The 27,347-nt window shown below is 39.9% G+C and overlaps 1 protein-coding gene across 4 annotated transcripts in view; it reads right to left on the reverse strand.

Moving 5' to 3' along the window:
* Window positions 1-27,347, reverse strand: part of LRRIQ1 (leucine rich repeats and IQ motif containing 1) — a gene marked incomplete at both ends in the record, with an annotated part of 281,974 nt that overhangs the window by 251,471 nt on the left and 3,156 nt on the right. For all 4 annotated transcript variants that reach the window (XM_080659623.1, XM_080659624.1, XM_080659621.1 and 1 more), the window contains 5 exons: window positions 2,371-3,999; window positions 15,202-15,276; window positions 20,573-20,796; window positions 21,857-21,971; window positions 24,278-24,369. In XM_080659623.1, coding sequence (XP_080515749.1) covers window positions 2,371-3,999; window positions 15,202-15,276; window positions 20,573-20,796; window positions 21,857-21,971; window positions 24,278-24,369 — 2,135 coding nt within the window. The remainder of the gene's footprint in view (window positions 1-2,370; window positions 4,000-15,201; window positions 15,277-20,572; window positions 20,797-21,856; window positions 21,972-24,277; window positions 24,370-27,347) is intronic.

A 27,347-nucleotide genomic window follows, 5' to 3' on the forward strand; every position in this document is an offset into this window, starting at 1 on the left:
TGTTACATCACTTGTTAGTACTTTATTAAATTACTCTCAAATAATTTTATATCAATTTCCTTTTTAATCAATACACTTTTGAAACTGTGAAGTTACTAATAATATGGAGATAAGATGAACCTTCAGCCAGATTTATTTATTCATTCTCTCATTCATCCATCCCATAGTCAATTGATCAAAACCACTATTTGCCTGGCAATATGTAAAGAAGTATGGACAAGAAGCAGATATGATTTGCGACCTAAAGGCTTAAAGTAAGAGATTAATATAAGCAAAATAAATTCATTACTGACTGAAATCCCCGAAGAGTAAGCTTTTCTTTTCTAAAGGTCCTCTCCAGAGGACCTTTCAATTATAGCAATGGGTGCTCAAGATAAGATCAAAGATGGAAAGCTATGAGTTTAGAAAATAAATAAAGCAGCAGTGGTGAATGAAAACACCATGATAAGCCATCTGCAAGAGTCATTACAAGATGATATTTTATAAGACTTCAATATTTATATTGCATATTTACATGTATTTTTCATCCATATACTATATATTTTGAGGCTTCAAAGAAAAATTAAATGTTTGAGACAGTTGCTTTGAGTAGTGGTCAGAGGATTTCAGGATCCTTCAGAACACTGCTACTCCCGTTAGTCGATGGACCAACCCCAACAGCATCACCCAGGGTCACTGCAAAAATGCAGAGCATTGGGACTGATCACCAGACCTAAGGAATCAGAATCAACCCCAGGCAATCTGTGTACATGTTGCAGCTTGGGATGCTAACTGTACTCTAAGAAATAAAAGAAAGGGTTAATCCTCACTTTATGTACATTGACAAGAGTTCCAAGGAAGGAACTGAGTGGTCAGGAGAAGAAATGCCAAAGAGAAAGAGTTCACACATTTTAACTTCCTCAGTGCTCTTCTCCTTGAACAGGACAGAGAGCCACAAGGAAGGAGAGCCCTACTCTCTCCCTAACTTCAGTTTTACCTTTCAAACAAATACACTACAGGCATGAAGCTGTTACCCATGCTTAGCCCAGACAGACATTCATGAGGAAAATTAATTTAAATAAAAGAGTTAGTAGCTAATGTCACTACTTCAAAAAGCCTGCAGCAGCATCTTTGGGAAAGCAGAAAAAGAATGATTCCAAAGATAATGTAGCCAAAGGTTAAAAACAAACAAACAAACAAACAGAGAGCTAATCAGAGATTCCATAAATTTGATGGACATGGCAAATACATTGCCTAGGAAAGAGAGGACACTTCGAAGTAGTGCCTGTTCTTTACACTGTTCTTTTACACCCCAGGGATCTCTTTAAATCCCACTGTCTTCTCTTCTCACAGAATACCCTGAAATTGTATTTACAGTAATTATCAAGATCTGTATTTATCTGCAAGTTGTTTAATAACTTTTTCTCTACCACAATAAGTTCCATAGGGTCAGAGACTGAGTTTTGTATCCATCCCTTTGTCCCAACAGTAAATATTGACTGATCATATTAGGTAGATGAATATTTGCTGAGTGAATAATAAAAAAAATGCATGTATATTAATATGAATGTTTCCTTTCCTAGGCATCTGCTATATGAAGTAACTAATTTTATTAAATACATGAGTTTCAGGCCCTAGCTAAATATGTTATTTTTTAAATGATAAGATCTTTTTTGATATTACACTATTTGAAATATTCTTCCCTATTTTTCTACACGTGTCAGTTTCTGTCTTAATTTTAATTGAAACTACAGGCTCCATAAACACAGAGAGTTAGTAGTTAGTAGTTAGTTGGTGACAACTATTTTAAATTTCAGGCATATATCCACCATGTTCACATTGCACATGACTAAATAATGTTTTTATAGAAATTCTAGTGTCTTCTATAGTTATCAGCAGTTCTTTTATGGTAATTTTCAAGTACAGGGAAATTAGTTTCATTCCAAAAGGAGCCACTAGGTGGTAGTGTTGCTCAAGACTAAAGCAAACGCCTCACTGAATGACAGGAATTTCCTATTCTAATTCAACCCTACATTCCCAGATGCCTTCACTCTTAGAAACTTTAATAATGACTTTAGGGCCCTTAAACATTGGCTTCAACATATAAATAAAAGCTTTTAATAGTGGTTCGCTGAGGGAGAAGATGCCCTTAATAATTTAAATTGAAATCTCAAATGGAGGCAGTATTTCATTAGCAACTTCACTGATTAAGGGGCATAATTATTGAATATAAAATATGCCTTCCAAAATGGGAGATATCTTTAATGCTATAAACAATAAAAATATTTTAAAAAATAAGATAAAATATGCCTTCCACTAATATTTTAAAAGTTACAGTTAGAAAACCAATTGCAATTAAATAAGACAATACGTTATAAAATTACAAAATACCTGTTGTAATGTATTCCATGGGCCACATTGAAGAATTTCTAGTGTATTCAAAGGGGGCATGGTGTTGGCTAGACATTTCACAAGTCTCTTTCTCTTAACAATCTTCTTTTGTTGATTTTGCTTGAAAATGTCTGACCAGGATTTAACAGATTTTATCCAAGCTTGCCTCTTTTCTTCAATAGAAGATAGAAGTGTTGGCTCTGGTACAGAGAAGGTCACAACACTCTCACATTCAGCTCTATTTTCATGACATTCTTCTGGAATTTCTTTAATCTGAGACTTTAGAGAGATTACTTCTTTAAGAACCAAGGAGTTTGTTGTATTATAGCCACTCAAGTCTTCACAAGGAGCACGTCTACCTAAAATATAATTTTGCTTGTTTATTTTCCTTTCTACATTTATCAGAGCATCACTGCCATCAATAATTACGTCACTATTCAGAGCACTGCCTTTTGGGATCTCCTTAGTTTCTTCAGATTTTAAATCAATTTCTTTTCCTTGAAGTATTACATTCTCACCTATATATTCAGAATGTTCTGTTAGTGGTAGTAGTTTTTGTTTCATTGAAATCACTGAACTGTCATCCGCTTCATATAATGTTCCATTCTGTTGTGATATTTCTTCTTTTTCTACTTTTTGTGTCTTACTCTGTTGATTACCTTTGATTATTTTCTGTGCCTCATTGTTTTTCACCTCATTAATTTCTTGATTATGTCCTAATATTATTTGGGTTTCTTGTATTATATTCTCATTTATGGCAGCCTTCATGGTTACTTCCTTTTGTATTGGACAGATTAATTCTTGCAGCTGAAACTGTTCTTTCACATGATCCTTTAGATCTGGGTTTTCCAATTCATTTTTTTGGTCTATAGTTTCATATTTACCTTCTTGCTTGACCAATTTCTCTGAACATTGTTTTGCCTGGTTTTCATTTTTTTCTCCCATTTTAAATTCTGCCAAAATTGCTTGGTTTGATATAGATTCCTTTAATTGCACTCGTATTGATTCTTTCAGTACAAACTGTCTATCTATAGTCTCTCTCTTACTCATCTTTTCATCTAGCCAAAGCGGAGCAGCTTCCCACTTCTTTGACTTTTCCTCTCCTATCATTTTGGGTATTTCATCCTTATTATTTGATTTATCTTCGACAGTTAAATGTGTAGCATTATAGTCCCTCTTTTTTAATGCTCTACTTATTATTAGCTGTTTCCTTCCATCTTCTTTTAATCTTATTTTTTCCTTGTTTAGTAGTTGCTCTTTTTCTTGTCTCAGGATGTTCTTTTTTTCTTCATATTCTTTTTCTCTCTTTTTTCTTTCCTCTTGCTTCTGCCTTTGTATTTCTTCTTCTCTCCTTTTTTCCTCCTCTAATCTTTTTTGTATTTCTCCTTCCATCTGTCGTATTTTTGCTTCCTTTTCTTTCCACTCTAGTGCTTTTTTTTTCTTATTTTCTATTTGTTCTTTTATAATTGGGCCATATTTTTGGTAGGCCACAAATGCTCTATATTTAGTTTGAATTTTTACAGCTGCATTATGCTGCATTTTTAATAAACGCATTTTTTCTCTTTCCTGAAGGTCTTTAAATCTTGTTCTTTCTTCTTCCACTTGTAAATGCAAATTCCTAATAAACTCCTAAAATAAAGGTAAATAGTAGTCAACATAAACTAAATGTGTGATGTTATTGAAATATAATCTAAAAGAGATTAAAAACAAATACTAAAACTAAAATAATAATAAAGATACTATATAATTCTCTTAGAAAAACTAATTTTTTAAAGGATATTACTTTTTTAGATATTTAAGAGCCCCTATCAAGTTAGTAAGTTGATACTCTAATATTGAGGAATTCTTTGAGGCTAGAAAACAAATAAAAATGGCATGGCCAGTGTGGCTCAGTGGATTGAACATCATCCCATGCACCAAGAGGTCACTGGTTTGATTCCCTGTCAGGGCACATGCCTGAATTGTGGGCTCAATCCCCAGTAGGGGGCCTGCAGGAGGCAGCTGATCAATGTTTCTCTCTGATCGTCATTTCTATCTCTCTCTTCCTCTCCCTTCCCCTCTCTCTCAAATCAATAAAACACACACACACACACACACACACACATATGTAGTATGTATGTATGTATTTAATGACACGAGAAAAAGCAAGAGAAACCACAAGCCAAAATTTGTGTAGGACAAAAGGACTTCAACTTTCTGAGAAGCGAGTTCTGATAAAGGAGACTCCCAGAGCTAGCACAGGGACTGCAGAATTAGCCTAGTCACACATCTTATTCTTTCATAACTATTAAGAAAATTGATAAGCATATGTATTGTATTAAATGAGACTATTTGGAGTTAGGTGAGAAAATATCATAGTCACTGGAATTCTAAAACAAAAATAAATAGATCAACAAAATTTAGCAAATATTTGATGAAAACTAACAAAAATTATGTGAGGCAATAAAAACAGTTTAATAAGCAGAAGAACCAATTTCTGAGAAAAGATAGTTATTAAACTAAATAAAAATTTAAATAAATAAAAAGTTAGAAAAAAACATATTTAAACAGAAGTAGGCTCATTAAAAATAAAATGTAAGTGCTCAAATTTAAAAAAAAAAAGACTCAAACAGAAATAAAAATGGAATGGCTTAACAGCTGACTGCCTAAAGAAAACCTTCTAAAACAGGTGTTTTCCCTAAACAGCATACAAAATAATGACATGCACTATATGACAGAGCTGTTTAGGTGTAAAGAGGATCAACACAGAAATTCACATGACTAGTAGAAGTTCCAGAATAAAGAACTGAGAAAGTTTGAAGGGAATAGAAAAATGTTCTCTAAACCAAGAAAATGGCATAAGAGGTAACACACACACACACACACACACACACACACACACACACTACATTCATGTAAATGGTAATGACAGTTCAGAACTCTAAGAAATGTAAGGTTCCTGAAGGCATGGGTTATTTTCTATTGATACATTGCTGTATCTTGAGCACTTAGAGAAGTGTCTGGCAGACAACAAAAAAACAGTAAATATATGTGGATGAATGTAAAATTAAATAAATATGCAATGGAAACATACCTTTAAATTATTAAAACTAAATGGTAATAAATCTGGATTGTAAACCCAAGGAAACAAATTATTCAGTTTTAAAAGCAAAAGTAATATTTTCAAGGATGCAAAGACAGAGAAAAATTTCCATCCAAAAATGTTTCTAGACAAGTATTTTGATACATATTATAGGAAATCACACTGATCCAGAAAGTAGTTAAGATTAAGGATTCAAAGAACACTGATTATCAAAAACCATTAACACTTAGCACTTATTTTTTTATTTTACTGTCTTCTCCCTTCCATCATTTCACTTAAGAAGACAGCTGTTACTCTTCCTCTTTTTTTATGTAAAGTGCCTTTTTTTCTGGTTGCTTTTAATAATATTTCTCCCTTTGTCCTTAATTTCAATAGTCAGGTGTAATTATTTTTGTATTGATTCTACTTGGGGATCATTAATCATCTTTGAATGTTCAGAATGATTTTTAAAAGATAATTTAAAACCATTTCAACTATTATATCTTCAGACCCCATTGCTTCTGCTCCATTTTTGTCCTTTCTGTGCTTTAATTCAGATATTTTCTACTTCAGTTTCACTAATTATTTCTTATTGTGTCAAATATTCTGTCAAATATCCACTGAATTTTTAATTTTATATACTGAACTTTTCAACTTTAAAATGTACATTTGATACTTCATTATAGATTCTAATTATCTTTTCATGTTACCTATCTCTTTAACTGTTTTGCTGTTGCATGAGAGTTTTAGCTATTTTAATGGCTCTTCTAACTCCAACATTTGGGTTACCTGCAGGGAAGATACTATGGTCATTTTTGTCATTCATATAAATGTCTCTCACAGGCCTAACAAGATTTTTTTACTTAAAAATGGACAGTAGAGACAATCCTATCTAATAAAAGAGTAATATGCAAATTAACCATCACTCCGCTACATCCACAAGCCATGCCCACAAGCCACGCCCACCAGCCAATCAAAGCGAATATGCAAATAAACCCAACCAAGATGGCTACGGCCACAGAGAGCAGGAGGGAGACTTGGGTTTCCCCGGTGATGGAGGAAGCCAAGCTTTCCACCTGCCCTTGCCGGCCTAGGCCTCCACTCAAGGCTACAAAGTTTCAATGATAGAAGATACATAAACCCCAATAGAAATGGCTGCCGCCACGGAGCAAGCAGAAGGCTTGGCTCCACTCTGCCGGGAGCCATAAAAGCAGAGCTCGGTCTCACTTCCTGGTCAGCCCTACTTCCTGATTGAGCAAGAACAAAGAAAGCCCACGCGTGCCAAAGAAAGCCCGCGCGCGCCAAAGAAACCCGCGTGCGCCGAAGTCCAGAAGAACCTCCCACATCAGAGTAACCAATCAGCTAGGACAGATACCCAGTCCCCAACCAATCATCCCATGGCAACTCCTTATCCTACCCCTCCCCTCCTGAGTGCTTATATACCGCAACGCTCAAATAAAAAACGAGGCTTGATCAGAACCCTGTCTTGCCTCCGTTCTTCACGTTCCTTGTTTGTTTCATTCTCTTAGGTGGTTCCTGCGTGCCCTCATTGTTGCCCAGCGGGCCGGGGCAAATTGGTGCCCAACGTGGGGCACCCTGGGGACCCCCGATGAGAACGTCTACCGGAGAAGCCCTGGCCAGGCACCCCCCCAGAGTCGCCGCGCGGACCTGCGAATGAAGGCTCAGCACTAGATCACCATGGTCCCACCTGCCATGAGACAGATCGGAGTAAGGTAGGTAGACGATTTTTCAAACAAGATTTCAGAACATTTCACCCCTTTTTGCTCGACTGCTATTATTGGCTCTCTTGGTCGATTCCTTCCTGCCCACTAATAAGCCCTCACTTGTCGATTTGGGGAAGAGTGAAGGGTACCCATCGCCGGCTGTGAGAACTCTGATTCACTTGAATTAGTATCGTCGCCCGGCCTTCTTGTCGCGAATTCTCTCCAAATTAGACCTACTCTTAAAACCTTGAGCTTGCTTTGAACAAAAGGTCGTTCACCTCACAGACTCAACAAAGGGAATTCCTACTCGCCTGACGAGGGCAAAAGGGGTCTTCCCGTCTGTGCGGATCCGTGTAGGCGGATTATACCTACCGACTGTTTCACACAAGCAAGGGAGTAAAGGGTAGAGTCGAAAAGAGAGTAATTCCACCTGAATCCCTGGGTTGACGGGAAAATTCAGGCTGACCTGGACAGGGATTATACGTCCCGGAGGCTTACGTGGGGGAGGAATTCACTCGGAGAGCCATCCAGTCGACCAATAATGGGGAATTCTTTGAGTACCCATGAAATGTTCCTTGACGGTCTCAAGATGTCCCTCAGAGCGTGAGGAATAAGGGTTAAAAGAAAAGACCTTAGGCAGTTCTTTGAGTTTGTTCATGATACCTGCCCTTGGTTCCCCCTAGAAGGAACTATTAATCAAAAATGCTGGGAACGGGTAGGAGATGCCCTACAGGATTTTTATCGGGCCTTTGGCCCTGAAAAGATTCCCGTTACTGCCTTTTCTTATTGGAACCTAATTCATGACATTCTAAAAATCCATTCTCAGGACCCTGATGTTAAAGAGGTCATCAAAACAGGAGAGGAGATTCTTAAGGAAAACTCCCGTCCCCCCTCAACATGCCCTTCAGTCGTTATAGATCTCCCAGGAGAACCCCCAGAGACCCCTAAAGACCAAGAACCTTTAAATATTAAAAAAGAACCAGAAAAGCCACAAGAAAAAATCCCCAATATCTACCCCTCACTCACCTTTAAAAAAGACCACTCGGATCACCTAACCCCCGAAGAACAAGAAACGTTAGATGAGGAGGCGGCTCGCTATCATGATGACCCTTGGCGCCTAACTGCCCCGGCGCTTCATAGACTCCCCCCCTATAATCCCAATTCCCTAGTTCATCCTTCTCCTCTTCCAGATTTTAACTCCCGTCCATCTGACCCCATCAGACAAGCTAAAATAACCCTTGCTCGAGAAGTTTCTTCTTTAAAGGAAATTTTACAGCAGAAACGAGAGCATGTCCAACTTATTAAAGAAATTCAAGCCCTCGAGGCTGAGCTTTCCACCCTAAGTCCTACCCAACAGAATACTCCTCCCTCAACAAAATCACCCCCCAACAGACGAAAAACTAAAATTAAAGCCCCGCCCCAGGCCCTATCGGCTAAAAACAAACCCCCTCTCCTTGCCTTACTGGTCACCCGCAGTCACGGCCCTAAACCCCCCTCAAAAGATATAGGGGAAGAGGAAGAAAACTCCCCTGATGAAGATGATACTCCCCCAGACTCCCAAAATCCTGATCAAGACCCTACAGATAATGACTCTGAAACAGAGGACCCAGACCCCGAGCCCCAACACAAGAATCAGAAATACCGTCGCCTAAACCTTAAACACATAAAAGATTTAAAGGCGGCGGTTACTAATTACGGGCCCACGCCTCCTTATACAGTAGCTATACTCGAAAGCCTGAGTGATCGCTGGCTAACTCCTAATGATTGGATCTCTCTAGCCCGAGCGACACTCTCGGGGGGTGAATATGTCTTCTGGAGAACAGATTTTGTTGAAAACTGCCGAGAAACCACCCAGCGCAATAGTGAAAGCAAAACCTCGCGCTCTTGGACGAGAGATAAGTTACTCGGCCGGAGTCCCTATGACTCCAATGAGGCACAGGTGGCCTTCCCCCCTGGGTTATTAACTCAAATTCAAAACGCAGGCCTTAAGGCCTGGCGCCGACTCCCCCCAAAGGGCTCAGCCACAACCTCCTTGGCCAAGGTCTGACAGGGCCCTGATGAGCCTTATAGCGATTTCATCAGTCGCCTCACTGATGCCATGGAATGGCTGATTGGCGAGGGCGAGAATGAGAGCACATTTATTAAACATCTTGCCTATGAGAATGCCAACCCGATATGTCAGGAAACCTTAAGACCATACCGGTGTGGGAGCCTTTCTGATTATATCAAGTTATGTTCAGGGATTGGTACTTCCCACTCTCTTGGCCTAGCTATAGGGGCAGCTTTAAAGAACTTCGGCCCGGAAAAACGAAGAGCCTGTTATAACTGTAAACAACCTGGGCATTTTGCTCGTCACTGACCTACAAAGGAGCCTCAGACGCCAACCCTCCAGAAACCCCCCTCTAACAACTCATCAGATTGTAAACCCCCTAGAACCCCCTGCCCACGCTGCCGGCGCGGTCTTCACTGGGCTAAGGAATGCTACTCTAAAACGGATATAGAGGGCAAGCCTTTACCACCAAAACAGGGAAACTTCCAGAGGGGCCAGCCCTCGGCCCCAAACCAGGGACTGAATCAGGGGGCTATTCGATTCGTCCCACAGACGCTACCCCCTCAACAGATCCTTCACACTCAGGAGTCAGTTCCCTCCTCCGGGCCACCCCCGGCAGTGCAGGATTGGACCCCTGTGCCGCCGCCGACTCAATATTAATTCCCGATCAAGGCATTCAACTCCTCCCTACAGAAACGTTTGGACCCTTACCTCCCGAGACCTTTGGCTTAGTATTAGGCCGAGGAAGCTCCACATTAGCTGGCCTCCACATTACCCCTGGGGTCATTGACAATGATTATACAGGCCAAATCACACCCCTAGCTTCAGCCCCATCCGGGCCTATATCTATTCCCAAGGGAAAGAGAATAGCCCAACTTATCTTACTCCCCCTAAAACCTACTAATAAAAGTCACTCCCAACGCCCCAGACAAGAATCCGCCCTCGGGTCATCTGATACCTACTGGGTACAGCAGATTACTCCAGAGAGACCGTTATTAACCCTACAATTAGATGGAAAGACCTTTAAAGGCCTAGTCGACACAGGGGCCGATGCCACAGTAATTTCAGACCAACACTGGTCACCAAGCTGGCCTTGCGAGGTCTCCCTGTCTCACCTTAAGGGAATTGGTCAGTCCACCAACCCAAAACAAAGCTCCAAAATATTAACTTGGAAAGACAGCGAGGGTAATTCCGGACAGGTACAGCCCTACATTGTTCCGGGCCTACCTGTCAACCTTTGGGGCGGGATATCTTATCCCAATTAAAGCTCATCATGTGTAGCCCCAATGAAGTTATTACTCAACAGATGCTCAACCAAGGGTTTTTACCAGGGCAAGGACTGGGGAGAAACAAACAGGGAATAAAGGCCCCATTATCCATAACACCAAGGAACAATCGTTCAGGCCTAGGGAGTGAACATTTTCCTTAGCGGCCATTGACTTTCCTGTACCCCACACGGACAAGATAAAATGGAAATCTGATTGCCCGTTTGGGTAGATCAATGGCCTCTAAATAACGAAAAACTTACAGCTGCCACTAAGTTAGTACAGGAGCAATTGGCTGCTGGACATTTAGAACCCACCACCTCTCCTTGGAATACTCCCATATTCATAATTAAGAAGAAAACAGGAACGTGGAGACTTCTCCAAGACCTCAGGGAAATCAACAAAACCATGTTCACGATGGGAGCCCTCCAACCAGGCCTTCCCTCCCCTATTGCCATTCCCGCCAACTATTACAAAATTATTATTGACCTCAAGGATTGCTTTTTCACCATCCCCCTGCACCCCCAAGCCAGAGAACGTTTTGCGTTCAGTCTCCCCGTTACTAATTTTAAAGGACCTATGCCCCGGTACCAATGGAAAGTACTCCCTCAAGGCATGGCAAATAGCCCCACCCTATGCCAGAAATTTGTGGCCCAAGCTATAGATCCTCTCAGACCTTGCTGGCCTTCCATCTACATTATACATTACATGGATGACATTCTCCTAGCAGGAGCTTCATGCTCTGAAGTCCTCAAATGCAGCCAAGAACTGGCTGCCCGTCTTACCTCTTTGGGGCTTCGAATAGCTCCTAACAAAATACAGCTTAAAGACCCCTATTACTATCTTGGTTTTGAGCTAAATCAAAACAGCATTACCACTCAAAAAATTCAATTAAGAACTGATCAATTACAAACCCTCAATGATTTCCAGAAATTCTTAGGAGATATCAACTGGCTTAGACCCTACTTAAGACTAACAACGGGAGATTTAAAACCCCTCTTTGATATCCTACAAGGAGACCCTGATCCCCTTTCCCCCCGTAAACACTCTTCAGAGGCTAAATCTTCCCTCTCCAAGGTTGAAATTGCCATCCAGCAGCAACAAATTACCTTCCTATCCTATGATAAACCTTTTTCGCTTATCATCTGTGCTACTAACCACACACCTACAGGAGTTTTATGGCAGGACAACCCCTTACTCTGGATCCACTTACCCTCATCCCCCTCCCGAGTTCTTATTCCATATCCATCATTAATAACCAAAATCCTCCGATTAGGCAGGGAACGGAGCCGTCAATATTTTGGTCGAGACCCCGATCATATTATACTCCCCTATACAAAAGAACAAATTAATTGGCTCCTCCAACAGGATGATGATTGGGTTATTTCCCTCTCCGCGTTCCAGGGAATAATAGATAATCATTACCCTCCTAATAAATTACTCCATTGTTCAGAACATCACTCAATGCCGTTGGCAACACAGTGGACAGGGAAAATTAACACTGCAGGCTGTCTCTGGATCGGGACTCTGCCTAGGGCCCGTGCCTACTTCACATCGGCACCTCTGTAATCAAATAATTACCCCTCAGAATAATCAAGAATATTTAATTCCTAACAATAACACATGGTGGGCCTGCAGTGATGGCCTGACACCGTGCATCTATGCCCCCCTCCTCAGTAACTCCTTTTGTGTACAAGTTTCCTTAGTTCCTAAAGTATCCTATCTTAGTGATGACCAATTTTCCCACTCGTTATTCCCCAACAATGCCTCCCCTGATCCTTCCCTCAGACAGAAAAGGGAACTTATTACAACCCTCACGGTGGCCACCCTCTTAGGCCTCGGCGCCACGGGTACAGGGGTCGGAATAACCTCTCTTGTTCTTTCCAATCAATATTACAACCAATTACAAGAAGCTATCGATGAGGACATCAAAAGTCTAGAAGGCACCATTTCTCATCTACAAGAATCCATGACGTCTCTAGCCGAGGTGGTACTCCAAAACCGACGAGGCCTGGATCTACTTCTTCTACAACAGGGAGGCCTCTGCACTGCCTTAGAGGAACAATGCTGCTTTTATGTTAACCATTCTGGGGTTATTAGAGACTCACTGACAAAAGTTAGAGATAGATTAGAGAAAAGGCGAAAGCTAAGAGAACAAAATCAAGATTGGATAGAACGATGGTTTAACACCCACCCCTGGCTTTCAACCCTATTACCCTCTATCTTAGGCCCTCTAGCCGGTCTACTCCTACTCCTTGCTTTTGGACCATGGGCCTTTAGAAGGCTCACACATTTTATCAAACAACAAATAGATTCCCTCATAGCCAAACCCATACAAGTACATGATCACCGCTTAGCTGAGGCTGACCGTGAACAGGACTATGACCTCTACCAGCGCTCCCTCCCTACGGGGACAGCATGATGACCAGAGGGATGCTTACCTACTCCCCTCCAGGAGAAAGGTATGGGCACCGAGCTGAGTGCAGAGCAAAGCACTGCAAGGGAAGGTCCCATAATCTTTCGACCCCCTCTGGTTTTCCCTGAGAGTATACCTGGCTTACATAGAGGTTGGTATCTATCAAATTTTTTCTCTTAGATGGCCAACAGAGATGCCCATACCGCATCCTACTCGGATGCTATCTAATGAAGCAAGCCCTGGTGAGCTTGGCTGGCAGCCAATGACAGGTAAGAGGAGACGGCATACGCTGAGGGGCTCTTCTATAGGCCCTACCTGCAACCTAAGACAGGCACTGGATCAGAGCGATTCAGTTAGGCCGATGACGGGTAATGCAGGCGTTAAACCAGGTATCCCGAGTCTCCCGACCTAAGACAGTCGCAGCCAATGCAGGGAAGGCTCTCTGGCCTTAATTCCAGGCTCTACCTCTCCTCCCCAAAAGATACCAAGAGCCGTTACCTGTGGGCTTGAGAAACCCACGGGAGGAGCCGGGTCACTACTCCCTCGCTCGGTTAAAGCCCACTCCCGCTTAAAAACAGAAAGGGAGGAGATGCCGGGAGCCATAAAAGCAGAGCTCGGTCTCACTTCCTGGTCAGCCCTACTTCCTGATTGAGCAAGAACAAAGAAAGCCCGCGCGCGCCAAAGAAAGCCCGCGTGCGCCAAAGGCCAGAAGAACCTCCCACATCAGAGTAACCAATCAGCTAGGACAGATACCCAGTCCCCAACCAATCATCCCATGGCAACTCCTTATCCTACCCCTCCCCTCCTGAGTGCTTATATACCGCAACGCTCGAATAAAAAACGAGGCTTGATCAGAACCCTGTCTTGCCTCCGTTCTTCGCGTTCCTTGTTTGTTTCATTCTCTTAGGTGGTTCCTGCGTGCCCTCACTGTTGCCCTGCGGGCCGGGGCACCACTCCAGGCTACAAAGTTTCAATTGTAGAAGATAAATAAATCCCAGATACTAGGGCCTCTGCTTGGGTCGCCAGAGGGCGTGGCCGGCCTGCAAACCACCACAGGCCCCTCGCCCAGGCAGCCCACACTCCAAGGGAACCCCCACCCTGATCCGGGACACCCTTCAGGGCAAACCAGCTGGCCCCCACCTGTGCACCAGGCCTCTATCCTATCTAACAAAAGAGTAATATGCAGATTGACCATCACTCCAACACACAAGATGGCTATCCCCATGTGGTCAAAGATCCTGCCCCCATGTGGACACAAGATGGCCACCACAAGATGGCCAGCAGGGGAGGGCAGTTGGGGGGGACCAGGCCTGCAAGGGAGAGCAGTTGGGGGGGACCAGGCCTGCAGGGGAGGGCAGTTAGGGTCAAACAGGCTGGCAGGGGAGCAGTTAGGCATCAATCAGGCTGGCAGGGGAGTGGTTAGGGGGTAATCAGGCTGGCAGGCAGAAGTGGTTAGGGGCAATCAGGAAGGCAGGCAGGCGAGCAGTTGAGAGCCAGCAGTCCTGGATTGTGAGAGGGATGTCTGACTGCCCGTTTAGGCCCGATCCTGGTGGATCGGGCCTAAACGGGCAGTCAGACATCCCTTGAGGGGTCCCAGATTGGAGAGGGTGCAGGCTGGGCTGAGGGACACACACCCCCGTGCACAAATTTCGTGCACCAGGCCCCTAGTTCTATTATAATATGTAACTGCACCAAATCAACATGTTTATACCTTAAGCTTATGCAATGTTATATGCCAAATATATTTTAATAAAAAAAAATAAGGCCAGTAGAAACCTACCTTTTCTGGATTATATTTATATAAATAAAGAAAAGATTTGAAGGAAATACAAAGAAAGCTAGTATGTTTAGCTGAATAGCAAGATTATGGAAATTTTTATCTACCTTATCCTTATAATCACTTAAAATAATTTTATATAAAAATAGATAAATAAAAGTTAAAGTTTAACTTGTCAACAGAATTATTTAAATGCAATTGGGTTATTTAGTACATTCAACTAATTGTGTTCAAGAAATGCAGTAACTTTTCAATCATAATGAAATGCTCATAATAGTTTGTTTCCTCAAGCCTTAAAAAATTTAGAATTTTTTTACATAGACATATTCACTCACCAACCAGTTTCTTTTCATTATCAGGACATTCTATTTCAAGAACAGTTTCTAATGGTTAATGAATGTTTAAAACTTTAGTAATTTAAGTCCCACTAGGATTATTACCAGCTAGGCAATATTATTTTAAAATGTCCACTTCAGGCATAGTAATTTATTTCAAATGAAAATGACTGTTGCACTCAGTAAAAACAACAAATAGATACCTCATGTTGTTTAAATTTCTCTTTCCATATTTTCTCTTCTTCAAGGAGTTCATCATTCATCTTGGCCTGTTCTTGCTGAACACATGTTAATATTAAAATATTAGATTCAAATGTCAGAAAGCATTATGTTCATTATACATGATTCTCACAACATATATTTGTAAATAATGGTTAAAACAACTCACTCAATGGTGCTCAGTTATTAGAACTGGGATAACAACTTGAATCTCAACCTAAAGTGTCATATAAATAACACCTAGGGTTCCCATTTTGAGCACATAAAGATGTTTGTAACCTGGGAAAGTTGTTTTATTTATTTGAGCATGTTTATTCACATAATAAGGAGCATCAGCTAGAAATAGTGTTGGACAATACCAAAGTGACAAATAATGTTCATAAGATGGGCTTTGCATTACAATATTTTTCTCTCCACACCATCCCACTTAATTCACATAGTAAATCAGTTCAGTGGCTAATATTTCTTTAAGGGGTAGAGAGAAAAAGAGAAATATCGATGTGAGAGAGAAATAATAATTGGTTGCCTACCATGTGGGCCTCAACCTAGGTATGTACCCTGACTGGGAATTGAACCTGCAACATTTTTGGTGTGTAAGATGATGCTCCAATCAACTAAGCCACCTGGCTAGGGTATGGTTTTCTTTAAATTACATTTTACTAACACATATTTTGTTAAAGATCTGAAGAATAAACAAAAATAAGCAAAATATATTCCCTTTTACTCTAAAAATTGACCTTTAATATGAGAACATTCTCACAAGTTCACACATTACTCCAAATTTAGCAGAATAAGTTTATTGAAAGAAAAGATCAGATAGAATCATGGTAAGAATAGGTGTTATAATTGGTGGATCATGAATGGTTTCATGCAGAAGATTGATTTGAAATTAGTAGGTTTTCAAGAGGTTGGACAGATACTTTAGGAATGTATTAAATGTTTTTGAAATAGAAAAAATGACAACAACTCTGTGTTTAGGAAAATCATAATGTCACATTAGGTAGAGTTATATACAGAAAACCCAGGAGACACCAATATGATCAGTAAGATAGATATTAGCAAAGTCCATGTGAGAATTAATGAGGGCCTCTGGATAGCATGGTAAGAGCAAGAACAGATACAAACATAATGTGAATATGAAATTGCCACGAATGGCCAACTCATCTACACTAATAAAAGATGCAAATTGTATCTTCACGATGCCCACCAGCCAATCAGGAGTGAGTATGCAAATTAACCCAACAAAGATGGCGGGTCAATTTGCATACACAGGCGCCAAGTGGCTGGGGGCAGGACGCTTGTGTCGTCGCCATGGCGACAACGCAGGTGTTCCGCACCGCCCCAGCTGCTCTGGGCCTCTGGGCAGTGTGGGAAGGTGGAAAAGTGGCTCTGGGCGGAGCGAAGGCAGAAAGGCAGCTCCGGGCTGGAGCAAAGGTGGAAGGCAGCTCTGGGAGGGAGCGAAGGCGGTGCCGGCAGCCAGGGAAAGGAAGGCCCATTCTTGCACGAATCTTCGTGCATCGGGCCTCTAGTTGGATATAAAGGTAATGGAAAATTTTTTTGGAAATTGTCTTATGTGAGCTATGGAAACTTTTGACGGGATTTAACAATGTAAAAAAATATCCTCCTGACAGCACTATGGTGGTTGAGTCTGTGGAAGATAAAAAGTAGGGAGATCAATTAGAGAACATAATAAACATCCAAAGCTAGACATTAGCACACACTGAACTATGGAGTAGCAGTAGATATCTGAATGAGAGGATAAATAATACAACTATTTTTAAAAACAAGAGGATAATAAAAGAGAGGGAAGAGTAAAAAATGGTCCTAATCTTTCTAGCTTGGGCAATGACAGTAGTGTAGCTCACCAAAATAAAGAATACCATAAGAGTAACATGATTCAGAAAGAAAGACAATGCACTCAGTTTTAGATACATTAAGTTCTAGGTGTTAAGTATCTGTAAAAGAGTTATGTAATTAGTTTACTTTTTGCTATAAATATAGATTTGGTTCTAAACAGCTAAGGCTATGAATGAGATTAATAAGAAAAGAAAGACAAGGGAATGGTGGGGGGAAGACTGGGGCTGGGGCACAGGGGCAGGCTGGGAGAGGACAATGGGGGAGAAAGGGGACATATGTAATACTTTCAACAATAAAGAATTAAAAAACAAAGAAAACCTTGGTAATGTCATATTCAAGGAGAAAGAAAAAGGAAGCTTATAATGGATATCAAGGAGGAAATTCCAAACATATAAGAAAGAGAATCAAGGTAGTGTGGTCCCACAGAAGTCATGGGAAAGAGAAATGGCCAACAATCAAATTTTTACTGGCATAAAATATGATAGAGGCCAAAATAAAAACTGAAAATGAGCCTGTGAGTATGGTAACTTAGAAGTCATTGGTTAGTTTTGTCAAGAACAGCCTCACTCAGTGGGATGGTGGTAAATAAGTAGCAGGTTTACAATTGAACAAGACAAGGAAATGGATATAGCAAAAATAACACTCTTTTAAGAAGCTGGACTGTGGCCCGGCCTGTGTGGATCAGTTGGTTGAGTGTCATCCCATGTTCAATTCCCAGTCAGGACACATGCCCAGGTTGCAATTTCAGGGTGTGTGTGTGAATCAACCCATCCATGTTCCTCCCTCACATAGATATTTTTCTCTCTCTCCCTTCCTCTCTTCTAAAAATCAATAAAAACATATATGTGTGTGTGTATATATATATACATATATATATATATACATATATATATATATATATATATATATATATATATATATATAAAGAATCTGATTATGATCAGTAGAGCTAAAGAACTTGATAAAATGAGATATTATGAACAAAGGTAACCTCATGGTTTTTCCTTTGTTTTGTTTCTGGGATAGGAGAAAACTGAACATATTTATAAAGAATAAGAAAGGAGGAAGTTGAAAGGGGTGTTTTGAATATAACAAAAAGCAGGGGTAAACTGGAAAATGAAAAAGCAGAGGAGAAAAAGCTAACCTTTAGTAGAAGAGGAAACACTTGTTACTGAGATACTGATACAGAAGCAAAGGCAAAAGAAAAGGTGAGTACAGAGATTGATACTAAATAGATATGCAATTAGAAAAAGAGGAAGCTTGTAATTAATGCAAACATGTTATGTGATCATATGCTAATAATGAGAGAGCAATTGGGTGGAACTCATGGAAAAAGATTTACAATAGCAGTTTTGAGGAAAAGAGGACACTAACAAAGGGTACAGAAAAGAACTACTAAAAGGAAGTAAATCACATATTTAAAACCCATCATTATAAAATTATGGAACGGCCCCACCGGAAATTTTAAGCCTCAAGTATAACAAAGCACATATTTAGAAATTCACTAAACCTACTAATGTCATTTTTTAAATCATAATCCTATCTAATAAAAGAGTAATATGCAAATTGACTTTGCCTCCGCTACACCCACAAGCCACGCCCACAAGCCATGCCCACCAGCCAATCAGGAGCCAATATGCAAATAAACCCAACCAAGATGGCTGTAGCCACAGAGAACAGGAGGGAGGCTTGGGTTTCCCCGGCAATGGAGAAAGCCAAGCTTTCCGCCTGCCCTTGCCGGCCTAGGCCTCCACTCCAGGCTACAAAGTTTCAATTATAGAAGATAAATAAATCACAACAGAAATGGCAGCAGCCATGGAGCTGGAGAGAGCAGGAGGCTAGGGTTTCCCCCGGCGATGGAGGAAGCCAAGCTTTCCACACACCCTGGCCTGCCTTGGCCTCCACTTAAGGCTACAAAGTTTCAATTGTAGAAGATAAATAAATCCCAGATACTAGGGCCTCCACTTGGGTCACCGGGGGGCGTGGCCAGCCTGCAAACCACCACAGGCCCCTGGCCCAGGCCGCCCCACGCCCCAAGGGAACCCCCACCCTGATCCGGGACGCCTTCAGGGCAAACCAGCTGGCCAACACCCATGCACCAGACCTCTATCCTATCTAATAAAAGAGTAATATGCAGATTGACCATCACTCCAACACACAAGATGGCTGCCCCCATGTGGTCAAAGATCCTGCCCCCCATGTGGACACAAGATGGCCACCACAAGATGGCCTGCAGGGGAGGGCAGTTAGGGGTGACCAGGCCTGCAGGGGAGGACAGTTAGGGGCAAACAGGCTGGCAGGGGAGCAGTTAGGCATCAATCAGGCTGGCAGGGGAGTGGTTAGGGGGTGATCAGGCTGGCAGGCAGAAGTGGTTAGGGGCAATCAGGAAGGCAGGCAGGCAATCAGTTGGGAGCCAGCAGTCCTGGATTGTGAGAGGGATGTCTGACTGCCCATTTAGGTGGGATCCGGCCTAAAAGGGCAGTCGGACATCCCTCAAGGGGTCCCAGATTGGAGAGAGTGCAGGCTGGGCTGAGTGACACCCCCCCCCATGCATGAATTTCGTGCACTGGCCTCTAGTTTTATTATGAAAATGATCATATTTGTCTGATTTGTGGAAAGAAAATATAACTAAAGGAAAGCTAAAAATTTAGAATTTGTTAGAAAAAAAAATCTGACCAAAGTGGTTCTACAATATTACAATTACTTTAACTTATTTATTTTGTATATAAGCAGGAAATGTAGTGCACTCAACATGGAAGCCTAGAATACCCTGAACTGCCTAAATGACCACATGTTAATTTCTCTATTTGAAACACTCAAATCTAGCACTTTCTAGGTAACATGTAAATCAGCTTTAGTGATGTTAGGCAGAGAAGTCTGTCCAGCCTGATATCTAGAGATTCTAAGGATCATGATAGCCCACAAGTAGGGTCTTAAAAATCCACCAGTTTCTCAATATGCCACTACAGTGACCTCAGGGTGTAGACCTCCTGAGGTAGGGTTGGAGAAAACTGAAATAATTACAACACAAAAGTCTTCCATACCAAAAAAATGTCTAGTCCAAGGAATTAGTTCAATTACAGAGATGAAGTACAAACCATCATTTACTTGGTTGAACCTCTTCAACCAAATATGTTTTACTTAATTGCTATATATTAGACCACATAGCAAGGGCACTGTATGATCAACAAAATTCTGTTATATTTTCCTATAATTAGAAGGGTATAAAAAAGCAACAGTTTGTGCTATAAATATCATCCTTTCTAGGACTATCTTTGAAACTTCAAAGACTTTAGTGGCTCCCATGATCCAAAGCAGTATCTGAAATTCCAATAAATTTCAATAAAAACTAATTAAGGAAACCATATTAAATATTATTAACCAATCAATTGCCTCTATTATCTGGAGTAATTAAAAGTTAATCCACACTATACTCCAAAACAGCAATACTCTTCATAAGTAGCTACTAATTTAAAAAGAAGTATGAAAAACAAAAACCTTTTGAATATTCTCTAATTTCTTCTTTTCAACTTCAAACTGTTTCATCCAGCAATGTCTCTTTTCTTCTTCTTCTTGAAACTGTTTTTCTTCTCTATCCCTCTGAGCTTTGAGAGTTTCTTTCTCTTGGTCTTCTAGTTCTTTCTGTTTATCTTGCCAAGCCTCAAAAGATTGCCTACATCTTTCTTCCACTTCACAGTATCCAAAATTTATTTCACCATCATCTGCAGTCATAAAGAGAAATGATATTATTTTTAAGATCAAAACTGTCAATAGTGATTCATTGTGAAGTATAAAAGTAATTTTGAAAAGAAGGAATAATTTCAACATATTACCAAAGAGAAAGTGACAAAATAAAAATCCTATATAATAAAAGGCTAATATGCAAATCGACCAAACAGCAGAATTACTGGTCGCTATGCAGGAGCTGCCCCCTGGTGGTCAGTGGGCTCCCACAGGGGGAGTGCCGCTCAGCCAGAAGCTGGGCTCACGGCTGGCAAGTACAGCAGTGGTAGCAGAAGCCTCTCCTGCCTCCAAGGCAGCGCTATGCGGGAGCAGACCTAAGCCATCAGTCAGACATCTCCTGAGGGCTCTCGGACTGCAAGAGGGCACAGGCCAGGCTGAGGGAATCCCCCGAGTGCACAAACTTTGTGCACTGGGCCTCTAATAAAAAAATATAGTCTTAAATATACATGGAAATTCCACTGCAGTCAACAAAGAAAAGACATAACTTGCTTTAAACTACTCAACAAAACTTAATCTAAAATTATAGTGTGTGTGTGCTTCTGGGTAGTTATTGTATTCTTAAGAAATTCAAGGTTGGATATGTTTATTGCAGTCAGTTATACATGTAGAAAAATTATAAATATATTTCAATCAAGGTACTTTAGGAAGCATAAACAAAACTATGAGAGTATGTAATTAAATAAGCACAGTGAAAGCATTATATATGATTGTATTTCCCTAATTGTCAAAAGAAAAAACTACATTTCCTAAGATAACTATAATCAGATAAAAATTATCAAAAATATTGCCGAAACCGGTTTGGCTCAGTGGATAGGGTGTCGGACTGTGGACTGAAAGGACCCAGGTTCGATTCCGGTCAGGGGCATGTACCTTGGTTGCGGGCACATCCCCAGTAGGGGGTGTGCAGGAGGCAGCTGATCGATGTTTCTCTCTCATCGATGTTTCTAACTCTCTATCCCTTTCCCTTCCTCTCTGTAAAAAAATCAATAAAATATATTTTTAAAAAAATTATCAAAAATATCATTGAGTTTTGTCCACCTAGCAAAATATGTTCATCCACATGTTCATAAGGACCAGGCTCTGGAACAGAATCAGGATGGTCACAGTGCGTTTTACTTCTCAGAAATTCTTCTTTTTCTATTTCAGATAATATCTAAGAGGTTAAAAGAACACCAGTGATTAAAGAGAACTGAAATAGAAATTCAAGCTATCAGTTTAATAATATAGAAAATATGTCTATACACATAGCTACAACTTTTTTTAAAACTTTATTTTTGAAAGTATTACAAATATCCCCTTTCCCTCCCCTGCCCTGCCCACTGATCCCCTCCATCCCACTCCTGCCCCCTCCCTAGACTGTCCCCACAGTATTTTTTTCCCATTGGTTATGCACATATACATATAAGTTCTTTGTTTAATCTCTTCCCATCTCCCTCCCCCCGCCCTTCTGAAATATGTCAGTCTGTTGCATGTTTCAATGTCTCTGGATCTGTTTTATTCATCAGTTTATTTTCTTCATTCGATTCTACATATAAGTGAGATTATGTGATATTTGTCTTTCTCTAACTCGCTTATTTCATTTTAGTATAATACTCTCCAGGTCCCTCCATGTTGCCTCAAAGGGTAAGAGATCCTTCTTTTTCACTGCTGCATAGTGTTCCATGGTATAATTGTACCACAGCCTTTTTATCCACTCATCTCCTCATGGGCACCTGGGCTGTTTCCAGGTCTTACTCTTGTAAATTATGCTGCTGTGAACCTAAGTTGCATATATTCTTTCTGATTGGTGTTTTGGGATTCTTAGAATATATTCCTAGAAGTGGGATCACTGGATCAAATGAGAGTTCCATTTTTTTTTTTTTTTTTTAGGAAAATCCCCAATGTTTTCCACAGTGGCTGCACCAGTCTGCATTCCCACTAGCAGGAAACTAGGGTTCCCTTTTCTCCTCATCCTCACCAGCACTTGTTGTTTGTTGATTTATAGCTATAATTTTATTTACTTCAAACCCTTCTCAAATACAATTCTATAACACATTCATAATCATTGTCATCATGGTGAATAATAATGTTTTTCCCATGCAAGCTGACTGTATTTTAACCTTATGATTTTTAAAACTCTAGTCACTCTATAATATTAATCCACAGCAATTACCTAAACTGCTTGATAATCATTTTACAATATTTTTACTAATATTTGTTTTCCTCCTAATACATTTCTTTCTTACCTGTAGTGATTTTTCACATATACAAATTTCTGATCTATTCAATATGTTTAAAAACCAGGACTATTACCTACTTTAATGTGAATTACAGATAAGACATAATTCTGATGAATACTTTTCTATAATTAGATTCCACCAGAGTCTAGATCAGTGGTTCTCAACCTTCCTAATGCCGCAACCCTTTAATGCAGTTCCTCATGTTGTGGTGACCCCCAACCATAAAATTATTTTCGTTGCTGCTTCATAACTGTAATTTTGCTACTGTTAATGAATCATAATGTAAATATCTGTGTTTTCCAATGGTCTTAGGCTCTACAGCAGCGGTTCTCAACCTGTCGGTTGCGACCCACAAGTTAAGAACCACTAGCAGGGTCCCCTAAGACCATCAGAAAACACAGATATTTACATCAAGATTTGTAACAGTAGCAAAATAACAGTTATGAAGCAGCAATGAAAATAATTTTATGGTTGGGGGTCACCACAACATGAGGAACTGTATTAAAGGGTCGTGGCATTAGAAAGGTTGAGAACCACTGGTCTAGATGGAAATAAAAAGATTATTCCAATGAAATACCAGTATGATAATTCTAAGTTAATATTTCAAGTTTTAGTGTTATTAAAACAGCAAGTAAGAAAATACATATAACTTTCATATTATTTTAGACACCTTGGAGAGCAGGAATAGAGTTAGATAAAATGAGAGTTTAAAAAAATGAATTCAAGATATTGAAACTGTAGAATAGATTTGTGGGAGTTTTAACCCAAAATGCTAATTATCCTTTACTCATATATTTTAGGAGTATTCAATTATATCTTTAAAGAAAAACTAACACAAGATGTTCTAAGTTGAAAGTTTCTATACAGTATTTAAAATCTCTGCTGGAACACATTACATTCCTAAGCAAGGCAATAAACACCAGAGTATATTCATTTTTTTGGAGTCAGAGTTTTGGGAGGGGGGGAATGCAATATCATTCTACTTTTTTATCTACATATACATAAAATTCTCAAGTAGTGATGTTTCATTTTTTTTTCAAATTTCTATTTCTTATATTTTTAAATATTGAAATTTGAGTGGTTTTATTTTATATGTCAAGGAAAATATAAAACTAAAAATGATTTGCTTAAAAACTACTTAATTTTTAAATCAGTGAACTTTAAACCAGTGAATATCATCTGGTGTAAGAGGGGAGGTAATAATGAGTAATTTTAGTTAAATGTTGAACATACAGTATACCTTCATTAATTGATCTGAGTTTTCTTTATATTCAGTTGATAATTCTACCCTTAAGCGCATATGATTATTAGAAACTGTTCCATAAGTGTAGCCTAGAGAAAGAAAAAATATTATAACTTTAAATATTAGAGTAAGGAACAACATATTAAAATTTCAAACCTTCCAACATCCTTTAATCTCAAATTCTATCATAGCATATTATTGATCAGTAATTCAAAACAACAGAAAAACAACGAAGAATAAAGAACAGAGGAAATAAATGTAACAAATTTTTATATCACTAATTTGGTATCCCCTTTTATATTCTAGACTAAAGTTTATTCTCCACATACACATAATAATGTTTTGTTTGATATTGTAATGACATCTTGATTAGAAATCAACAAAAGTTTAATTCTACCTGCTACAACTAGCAATATAATTTTACACAAGATATTGAAACCACTTTAATAAAAGTATTAGTCTGAAAGATTATAATTACTAACATGTGAATAAAGTAAACTTTCTTTCTTGAGTTTGAGTTTTTGTTTTATTTTATCAAGTCTTTGTATTATCTGTGTAGATGTAGTTATGTTTCTTTTCCTTATTCATTTAATTCATGGTAATGTTTCCTGACAGAAAAATATTTTTTAAGAGGACCATTCTGCTCGTTAACTTTCCATTCACAACTATTTTGTCAGATACAGATTTTCGTCTTCAACAACTATGCACAATCTTTCTGGCATGCTTTCCTGTGTCAGGGGCTGTAGAGCAAAAAATAACATTCTCCAGATCCCCTTTAAGCTAGGTTTCTAAGGGTGACTTACGTTCTATCAATTGACATATCTGTGTAATTCTTTATTTTTATAAAAATATTATGTGTAAGAGAGGAGGGAGCTACATTTTAACATTTTTTTGGCCCAACCATGAGAGATAGAGGGAGCTTTGGTTTGGAGACAGAAGTGCATAGTAGATAATAAATGTCTCTGACTTTCTTAATTATATCAGATAGCAAGCTCCTGCCACAGACAGGTTCTGCAATGTATGTGTGTGTGTGTATTTTGTACACGTTGGATATTAAGTCTACAGTCTGTTTCTTAAGTTCTGTTTACAATCTGTTACTTACTGTCGTAGCAAATCTCCAAAGATTCCTCTCCCACATTTCCTGGTATGCACACCCTGCATAGATCCTCTTGCACAAAACCTAGACTAACTCTGCGTAACCATCAGGATCTGGTAGGAATGATGTTGCATGATCTGAGAATAGGTCATAAAGAAACCTTACAAGGTCCCATCTTAGTCTCTTGGTATTTTGTTCATGATATGATACTTCTCACCATGCAGGTGCCATGCAGACCCTAGGGACAAACCACATGCAGGTGCCTCCTTCTGATAGCACCAACTGAACGCCCAGCCAATAATTAGCATCAACTGCCAGACATTTGAGTGAGCCATCTTGGAATTACAATCCAGTAAAGATTTCAGGTGACTGCAGCCTTACTCAACATCTAATGCCAAATGCATAAGATACCCAAGCAAGAACTGCTTGACTAACCCCAGTCTACCAACAGAATCATAAAAGATAATAACATATTGTTATTTTAAATCACCAAGTTTTGCAGTAATAACCAGAACATTTACTCTACCCATAAAAACAAACACACAAACAAAACCCTCAATGGCTTCTGATGTCTACAACTGGGAGCCCTAATCAATACATCTGTCTTCATAAATTGAGTTAGACTCTGGCTTCTACTGTGTGTGTTATGACTATACAATTGTATTTTTTTAAATATGTACCTTTTTATAACTAAATTAGTATATAGCCTACAGATTTTTGCTCCTGGATGGTTTGTAGTAATTCTATTGCAATATTATTTCTAGTTTCTAAAGACATTTGAAAAGAAATCCGTTTCCACCATCTTGCCAGATTATTGATTTAATAATATTTCTATTTTTTATCAATAAATTTTGATAATTTTAATTTTCTTGGAAAATTATTCTATTCATTGAAACTATTAAACCTATTTGACTAGAGCTGTATAGGAGATCCTCTCATAATTTTCTAAACCACTGCCATAATTGTAGTTATATAAATTTTCATATAACTAATTTTCTATAATTGTTACCTTTGGCTTTTTTCATAATTAAGCTATATAATTGGCAATATACTTTTATTTTCATTGTGTAAACCTTAGTAAAAATAAATTATAATACCATTAAAATCCCTCATAACTCAACAAAAAATAATCACTGCGAAAATTTGAAGCATCTATATATAGCAAGTCTTTACATAACCATTCATACAGATGCTCAGGACAAAAATCTTGGAGCCATCATTTTCTCTTTCACACCAATCCATCAATACATACTTTTGGTTCTTCTACCATAAAAATGGTTTCTAGAATATGACTGTTTTCATCATTTATACTCAAACTAGAGGCCCGGCGCACAACATTCATGCACTGGAGTGGGGTGGGGGGGTGTCCCTCAGCCCACCTGCGCCCTCTCGCAGTCTAGGACCCTGCAGGGGATGTCCGCCTGCCAGCTTGGGCCCAATCCCTAAGCCGGCAGTCAGACATCCCTCTCGCAATCCAGTACTCTTGCAGTCCAGGACCCCTCGTTCCTTACCACCTGCTGGCCCGGTCACCCCTAACTGCCTTCCCCTGCAGGCCTTGTCACCCCCAACTACCCTCCCCTGCAGGCTTGGTCCCCCCTAACTGCCCTCCCCTGCAGATCTGGTCGCCCCCAACTGCCCTCCCCTGAAGGCCTGGTTCCCCCAATTGCCCTCCCTCCCCTGCAGGCCCAGTCACCCCTAACTGCCCTCCCCTGCTGGCCTGAATGCCCACAACTGCCCTCCCCTGCTGGCTATCTTGTGGCAGCCATCTTGTGACCACATGAGGGCGGCCATCTTGTGTGATGGCGTGATGGTCAATTTGCATATTACCTATTAAATATATAGGATTATTTGCCTGTCCACACTGGAACATTAGAACAGTAGAGTAGAAGCTTTGCCTATTCTGTTCTGTGCTGTATTCTCAGTGGCTAAAACAGTTATTTTCACACAGTAGTATTTGTTGATGAGTATCTG

Source organism: Plecotus auritus (genome assembly GCF_963455305.1).
Source record: "Plecotus auritus genome assembly, chromosome: 3".
Taxonomy (NCBI): domain Eukaryota; kingdom Metazoa; phylum Chordata; class Mammalia; order Chiroptera; family Vespertilionidae; genus Plecotus; species Plecotus auritus.